The sequence below is a fragment of the Solanum verrucosum genome, unplaced genomic scaffold, assembly GCF_900185275.1.
Source record: "Solanum verrucosum unplaced genomic scaffold, falcon-dt-bn FXZP01000043.1, whole genome shotgun sequence".
Lineage (NCBI taxonomy): Eukaryota > Viridiplantae > Streptophyta > Magnoliopsida > Solanales > Solanaceae > Solanum > Solanum verrucosum.
In genome coordinates, this window is record NW_026020181.1 from 582699 (window position 1) to 591434 (window position 8736).

The 8736-nt window shown below is 32.7% G+C and overlaps 2 protein-coding genes across 2 annotated transcripts; both read left to right on the plus strand.

Moving 5' to 3' along the window:
* Window positions 1-283: 283 nt before the first annotated feature.
* Window positions 284-1737, plus strand: LOC125829214 (F-box/FBD/LRR-repeat protein At1g13570-like). The gene is made up of 3 exons (XM_049508458.1): window positions 284-1114; window positions 1210-1365; window positions 1447-1737. The coding sequence occupies exons 1-3, from the start codon at window positions 284-286 to the stop codon at window positions 1735-1737; spliced, it is 1278 nt and encodes a 425-aa protein (XP_049364415.1).
* Window positions 1738-7691: 5954 nt separating this feature from the next.
* LOC125829223 (proline-rich protein 4-like) lies at window positions 7692-8736 on the plus strand. Its single transcript, XM_049508471.1, has 2 exons — window positions 7692-7924; window positions 8186-8736. Exons 1-2 carry the CDS (start codon window positions 7762-7764, stop codon window positions 8707-8709), a joined length of 687 nt encoding a protein of 228 aa, XP_049364428.1. The 5' UTR covers window positions 7692-7761; the 3' UTR covers window positions 8710-8736.

The following is an 8736-nucleotide window of genomic DNA, read 5'->3' on the forward strand; positions in this document are numbered from 1 at the left end:
TCAGTCAAGAAATTTTAGGTTTATTCACTAATTTCATTTTGGTGTTAAGGTACATTTCTCTTTATTTTTAGTTGTTAGCCAATTTTGGGTGTTCTGATTAAAGCTTTATTTTTTTTTGTAAAAATCTTGGATTAGATTACAGTTGGGGCTTCATAATTTGACAATGTGAACACTGAGTTTTACTTTTGAATTGTTGGATCAGATAGTGTGAACACTGATTTTCTTGGAGATTTCTCTTTTGTCTTTTCATACTTGTTTTTGTTTTACAGACAAATCTTGCTCTATGATGGATCCAAAGCAATCTTGTCCTGATGTTCTCAGCAAAGTCCCTAATAATGTAATTGATGAGATTCTTATGCGTTTGCCTTTTCGAGATGCTGTCTGCACAAGCATTTTGTCAAAGGAATGGAGAAAACATTGGTGTAGACTTCCACAACTGACGCTTGATTCCGACCTTTGGAAACCTAAAAAGGATATACAATACCTCACAGGTGATAAAAGAGCTACTAAGGACCTTACGAGTAACTTTACAACGACTATCCACAACATTATCACCCGTCATTCCGGACCAGTTACAAAGTTTACCCTTTGCATTCAGTATTGGGAAAGCTACCCTCCTATTGACAACTTATTATATTTCCTCTCTCGAAACAGAATCCAGCATCTTGTTCTTAGACTTCCGAGACAATTCAAATTGCCGCCTTCATTTTTCACATGTTTGAATTTGAGGCATCTGTTTCTCCAAAACTGTTTGTTACTTCCACCACCAGACTTCAAAGGATTTGATAGGTTAATTAGCTTAGAACTACATGAGGTTACCATTTCTTCCAAGTTGCTTGAAAGTTTAATTTCTAATTGCTTGTTGCTTGAGCAATTGGTGCTAAAGATCTCAGATACGTTAAGCGACATCATTGAAATTAATGCTCCAATGCTGAGATCTTGTGACTTCACCGGCGATATGGAAACTATCTGCTTTAAATGTGTCCCTCGTTTGGCAAAACTTTCTCTCAGGTATTATCGTAAGGACTGGAAGGAGTTTGATGTTGCAAATTTTCTAACATCAAATTTTTTTGAGTCTTGTTCCGATCTCGAGTATCTTCACTTGGATTACGGGGTAAATGTTGCTTCATAACTCATTCTATTTCATTTTCTGTAGTTACACATTATTTGCCCTTTGAGTTATCCTTATTTTTTGCTTGTTCTTCCTAGGTCATTGCTAAAGGCCAAGAAATACCGAAAAAGCTTCCGTTTGATCTGATGTGTGTCAAACATCTTTGCATGTGTATTTATCTTGACAGGGATGAGATTCTGTGTCCTCTTTCCTTGATAAGAAGCTTCCCATTTTTACAATATCTGGAAATTCAGGTTCTCTCTTTTTTTTTTCTTTTTTTCCTACTCAAATCATCAATAAGCTTATGTAGTTGAGTTTTGATATGTCTTTCTTAGATGGAGCACAATTTTAAGAAGAATATGCCGGCTCTAGAATGTCTTGAATTGGAAGCTTTTCCATATGTGATATTCAAACACCTAAGGGAAGTCAAGCTAAGAGAAGCTAATGTCAGTATACGGGAGATGCAACTTATCAAGCTTTTGTTAGCCATGTCTCCGGCGCTAGTGAGGATGGTAATCAGTCCCCATAGGTTTTTGGGAAAATCTGCAATAGTCAAAACACTTGCTAAGCTAGCAGAATTTGAGTGTGCATCACCTAAAGCAGAAATTTTCCTTAAACAAGTATAAATACCATCATGTTGGATGTTGAGATTAAGAGATAGAACAAACTGAATGTTGATGCAGTATAAAACTTGTGTTTTGCTTAGTTGCCATTATATTGAGACATCATCCCTATGGACAGTTTCTCTTACATTATTCACTTTTTTATGTTTGAAAATCTATCCTGTTTACAATGCCAAAATGTATTTCCCTGGTTAAAGTCATTTTCTATATTTCTCTTTTGGAAAAGGGCAAACAATGTCCTGACCTGAAAGACATTAAATCACTCATGTCTTCTCCTCAAACTCCACCGATTAATTAATCTCTTGAAAGACACTGCTTATCCTTGTAAGATTCTTGCCATTGTTGGTGCGCGAAAATCCTCATTGCTCGACATTTTAGCAGCTGAAACTTCGCCTACAAGTGGCACTCTTCTCTTAAACTCTCTTGCTCTTCCCAATCCTCTGTCTTTCCGCAAGCTCTCAACTTATGTCCCTCAACATGATTCTTGCCTTTCGCAGCTCACCATCTCAGAATTGTTTGCCTTTTCTGCCCGCCTTCCCAACCTGAAACTCGCTTGAGCTGTTCTTAGTTGGATTAGACTTTCCCTTTGATCCTAGTTCATGTATGCTAACTTGCAAGGGGTTTCAACCTCTAGGCCACTAAAGTCAGGCCGCATATTTTTAGGGGCCCCATTTTAAAAAAAAATACTTATAAATGTTATTTTTTTTAAAAAAAATAATGTACTATGAGTGCTATGATTTATAGTAAGGAAATTGCATATAACATGAATATAGAACCAGGATGTTGTAAGAAACAGTTTGATGAAAATAGTAGACCAATCTATTTTTTCAGTTCAAAATAGAATTGAACCAATTGAAGCATATGAAAGTATTTTTGGTTTCTTATTTAGTGGTAAATTGAGATCACTAGATGCTGAGATTTTTTAAAAACATTATCTTAACCTTAAACTTTTTTTAACACATAAGTAATAGTTATTCTGATATTAATTATTTAGATTTATTTTTTGAATTAAAAGTGTTAAGAGAAACAACACAAGTAGAAGATAATGATTTAATGAAAATACTCAATCAAATAAAAAGACTTGATTCTTTTTCAAATACACATATTGCTTATAAAGTAATGTTCCTGTAACAGTTGCCTTAGCCGAAAGAAGTTTTTCAAAACTAAAATTGATTAAATCTTATTTAAGATCAACAATGTCTCAAGAGAGATTGAATGAATTAGCTATATGTATTATCAATTGAAAAATAATTATTAAAAGGGTAAAAGGTTTGAAATATATCCAAACTTTGACTAAAATTGTTGTAACAATACCGAAATTTGTAAATGACCTTTTACCCCTTGCAGTATTTAATAGTGTATTTTAAAGGTATATATGTGTCCACGTGGACATCATAAATATTGCATCATTATAAATAGTAATGTGTCTACGTGAGCAAATATATACCTTTAAAATACACTATTAAATAGTGTAGGGGGTAAAAGGTCCTCCATAAAGTTGGAGTATTTTTCAGACTTGTTTCTCTTATTAAAACAAATCAATTATAAAATAGTAAATAATGAAAAAATAAAGGAAAAATTACTTAACTACGCACCCTTTATTATATATTTTCTTATTTTCCCTACCATTTTTAAAAATATCAAAAATCCCTTCTTTTGCTCCCATCATCCCCTTTTCTGGATACATTAATTTAAAATCTCATTCCCATGATTTTCCTTCCTTTTTTCATGCCATAAATCTCTCTATAATTACATCCATTAATCCATTTTTGAATTTCAAATCTTTTCTCTTTCCAATTAATGATGTCAAGTTATTCAAGAGAAGATTTCTTTCTATCATTTCAGTTTTCGATTTCTTTTAGTTTTTCATCTTAAATTTTTTTAAATTACCTCCCCCCCTGCCCCATTGAAATCTTAATAAACCTTTGCAATTTTAGTTAAGCATATCGTAGTTGAAAATTTTTCTTGAAAAATATTTATTTTCTTCTAATGTATCTATTGTTGAAAAACGCCCAAAAAAGTTGGAACTACCATTGCACGGTCATCACTACCAAAGATACATATTTTTAATGTATCTCGTTTCTTATGATTCTTAAATTAATCTTTGTTAGTGTTATCACTGATCATAGCCTTTGTTTTATGCAATGTATCATGTTCATATTTAAGTTATTGATACATAACTCTAATGTTGTTGAATCTTCAATTAGTGTTTATCATGTTCAATATAAATGTATTTGATACATAAATTTTGTGTTATGTATCAGAGACACAAAAAAAGAAGATGTTTTGGAACAATTACATGTATAATGTATTTTTTAAAATTTTAAAATATAGTATTTCTCAAACAAAATAAAATACATAAATAATAATGTATCATGCACTAATTTGTTAGGTATGATACGTAAATTCAAATTTATACTAAATGTATCTGATACATAGCAATTACCAAACAATAATGTATCGATCTCAAACCTAACATGTTATGGCCAACAATTACTTATCTAATGTATCTAGTAGAAATACAACACTTATCAGTTTAAACAAGATACATAAATAGTAATGTATTGACAAATCTATACATCTCGAAAACACAATTCAATAAACAATCACACAACATTATAAAAGGGATTGATGATCCATGGAAGCTATGTATCTCTTCAGCTTTTTTGTATGTTGTATTAATCCATAGCGGATACATTGAAAATTCAGACTTTTGTTTCTTCACTTCAACGATGTATCAGATCTCCAATGTATCTCGAAATTTTGATTCAAAAATTGAGAGTTTTTTGAAAGAATGGAAAGAAGAATGTTGTCGATAATTGAGAGTTTTTTTGGAAGAATAGGAAGAAGAATGTTGTCTTAATATGTAATGTATCTCGATTTTTTATCGACAATTTTGATTCAATAATTGAGAGTTTTTGGAAGAATGGGAAGAACAATTTTGAATTTTGAATTGTGCTAGCCTGTTACAATTTGCCTGAATCCCATTGTCAATAACACTTTCCCGTGATTTTTTTCTACTATATATCAAATTTTCAAGTTTTTCTCATCTCATGATCTCCTGCAATTCTAAATTTGAGACTCACAAAAGAAATTGTTTGTCCAACAACTATTCATTATGTAACTTATCAAATTTTTGGCAAATTTGAATTTAATTTGAATGGTTCTTTGATGAACATGGAGAAAGATGAATAGTGAGAAGAAATTTGATTTTTTTTTCGAATTTGTTGGTTCTGTTAAGATTTGTGTATGACTGATTCACAATAAGAAAAAACGTGTAATCGTAATATATGGGATTTTAATTGGATTTTCTGATTTTTTTTCCTTTTTCAGCGTAACAGCTTGATACATAATGTATCAACATTAATGTATCCAGATTGTGTAAAAATTAAGGGATTATTATAATTAGAAAAAAAGTAGGAATAAAATATAATTTACTTCTTACACTATGAGATTTATGTAAGTTATACAAAAATAAAATATTAGGGCTCCTCTCTTAAGTTTCGTTTGAGGCCCACAATCTTATTAAGACGGCCCAGCTAACTTGGACATGTCATACTTCCCTGCATGGTGCCTACTGTCCGACTTCAGGAATCGAGAGTTGGAATGCTAAGTTCATGGCATCAACCATATGGACTGCACTTTTGAGCAATTTGGTTGTTTCTTGCATCCGCAGTAAATGACAATATGTTCTAAAAAAATGTTATTGATGATCTCTATGGTGATTGTGCCTTTAAAGTTGGACTCCTTGGGACACTGGCATTTTCTAACAGACATGTATGGACACTTCTTTATAAATTTGAATCGTATTTTATTAATATGGTGCCAATTATATTTTCTAATATCATATTATCATAGTGATTTATAGAACAATACTTTGTTTTAAAAAGATAAATATAATAAGAATGTTTGGTATATTGAAAGAAAGTTTTTGGGTATCTCATTTGGTATTCGGTACCAGCATGGAACCCGTATTTGTGCCACATAGGACATTAGAACAATGCAATTTGCATCATAATAATAAAAGCTAGGAAGGAGAAAGAACGCATGATACATTATATATAGATGCTAAAATAACAAATTAAGATCAAGTAAATACTTGTGCATATACCATACATCCTTAGCACCACACTATAGACAAATTTCAAAGCCTTCTCCAACATTTCATAACTTCCTACTGCATAAGCTTTTGAAGTACCTCAACACACTCATGAAATTGAGCCCTTGAAAGGTGCAATTTCTGATGACGAAATGATACCTGATGCGGAGTGTGGCAAATCTCATGGGGGAGAAGAACATGATGAAAGTAATCTATTGTTAAACCTTGGTGCGACTACCTTCGTTGTTCATGTTCAGGTAATTGCATCAAATCTCTCTTATGGGGGAGAAGAACATGATGAAGGTAATCTATTGTTAAATCTTGTAACGACTACCTTCATTGTTCATGTTCAGATAATTGCATCAAATCTCTATGTATGGGATCCCGGAATCAGTTCCGAGTTCCAAATTCTAACAAGTTCTAATAAGAACGTAGAGGCAAGTGCATTGTTTGAAGAAATTAGAATTTTTTTTTGTTTACTTGTGAAATTGTATGATTGGGAGTATCTAAGCAGCGTTAAAATGAATGTTACGAGCAGGGGTAATATGATAACTCCTCGTGCGACTTACAGGCTATTGTGGAATCTTATATTGAAGTTTTCTCTTTACGGCCTTCATACTCTCCTTGAAGAACAATACATGATTTCTCAATTGAGATCCTTTGGGTGTGGGATGACATGGTGCTACCTTGGATATGCTTATCTAATTACCGTGATGTGTTGGTTGATGGGCACAAGTTATTACGAAGATGAGTTGACTTACTACATGTACAAGGAATACAATTATCTAATGATGCTTTGTTTCTAGGTGTGAATTCTTAATTCTGCCATAATAAAGTGTCATCAACATAGTAATGTTTTGGCTTCATCTACTATTAATAAAGAAGGATGGAAGAAAAAGGGTGGAAGCAAATCTCTTAAAGCTTGAACATGGGATGCAGTATATCAACTTAATAGAAGAGTCTAAGTTTGAAGATGAAAATGCATACTATGTGATCATTGTATATAAGCTTGGTCGATCAAGTCTGGTGCAAATTATTCTGGGTGCAAATTCACATATATCGATATTGCTCTTAATGGTATATCTGCCTTTTTCTCTTTACTATATACTCCATCCGTTTCAATTTAAGTGTCTTAGTTTGATTGAACACGCATTTTAAGAAATAAAGAGAGACTTTTAAATCTTGTTATCTTATATTAAAAATGTATGTAGTACTTTAGATTTTATGATTTTAAACTAGCTATGTAAAATGCTGGAATTGATAAACTTATTAAATATAAAAAGAGATACTGGTTTTGAAACAAACTAAAAAAGAAAAGTAAGATAGTTAAATTGAGACAAAGGATTTACTTCCACACACACAAAAAGCAAATCAGGCACAGTAGTAGAAAGAATGCCAATTTTGTTTGGTTTGGATCAGTTTTTATTTGAGAAAAGATCAAACCAAACCAACTATGTCAAATTACAAATACAATTGATTTAACAGTGTTTGTTGAACACTCCAAATGGCAATTCAACTAAAAGTAGTCAAAAGTTCACATGTAATTACTTATTACTCTGAATTTTAGCAAAATTTACATAAATGAGAACCGCTAAGTAGGTTTAGAAATAGAAAACAGATGAGGTTTGTAGTTGGATGATACTTCATTGAATGAAATTAATAATTTTTGATCTAACAACTCACCCATATTAGTTTTTTTTCTTAACTTTTGCTAGCTACAAACCTCTTTTAAACATTCCATAAGTCAGAAGTTCATGTGAATGTGCTTTACTATGTGTTGGTTGCAAGTGTAACTAATAAAAAATGTTACCATTTTTTGTACTATATATACCCTTTAGCATCTCAATCAAACATACTCAACACATCAATTTTTTCTTATCTTCACATTTTTGGCAAAAGAGCTCATTTGCCTTAGCATAGTGATCCCAATGGGGCTTCGTGAGTCCCTTTTTGGCAGAGTCTTCTCTGTTTCTTTGTTATTATTTGCAGTGAGCTTCTGCTATGCTGATGACAAGACAGTTCAGGTTATTGGATTTGGGGAATGTGCTGATTGCAAAGAGAGTAACATAAAGACCATTCATGCTTTTCAAGGTACGTAATTGTTAAAACCAAAAAACAACCTATTGCAGAAATGTAAAAGAAAAGAAGTTGCGTACAATAGACCCAATGTGGTCTAGACCTTTCTTGAACTCTGTGCATAGTGGAAGCTTTGTGCACCTGACTGTCTTTATTTAATGGTTATAACCAAGTGTAGTGGTACCACTAGTTTGAGGCTCGTAAAACCCTATTGATCCTATATTCTTCGTTTAAAATCCTGAATCTGCCTCTGACTATAACGATTCTTTCTTTCAGGGCTTCGTGTTACCATCAACTGCAGGAATGGAAATGGAGCAATCAAAACAAGAGAGGGAAAACTTGATAAAGACGGAAAATTCGAGGTGTTACTTCCTAAAGAGATGGTGAAAGATGGGAAATTGAAGGAAGATTGTTTTGCACAACTCCATAGTGCATCAGCTGCACCATGTCCAACACACAATGGCATAGAAGCCTCCAAGATTGTATTCACCAATTCAGAAAACAATGAACAACAGACATTGAAACCAGTTGAAAATCTAAAATTCTCAACAACCTTATGCACCTCTGCTTTCCTCTGGCCATTCTTCAAGTTTCCACCATTTCCAAAATTCCCACCTTTTCCCTTATACAAACAACCATTTCTACCTCCAATTCCAACCATCAAAAAGCCACCTCTACCTCCAATTCCAACCTACACTATGCCACCTCTACCTCCAATTCCTCCACTCTTGAAAAAACCATTCCCTGAGATTCCAATCTTCAAAAAAACATTGTTCCCACCTTATCTTACTCACCCATAGGAGGGCTTTAAAAGAATAATGCACAGA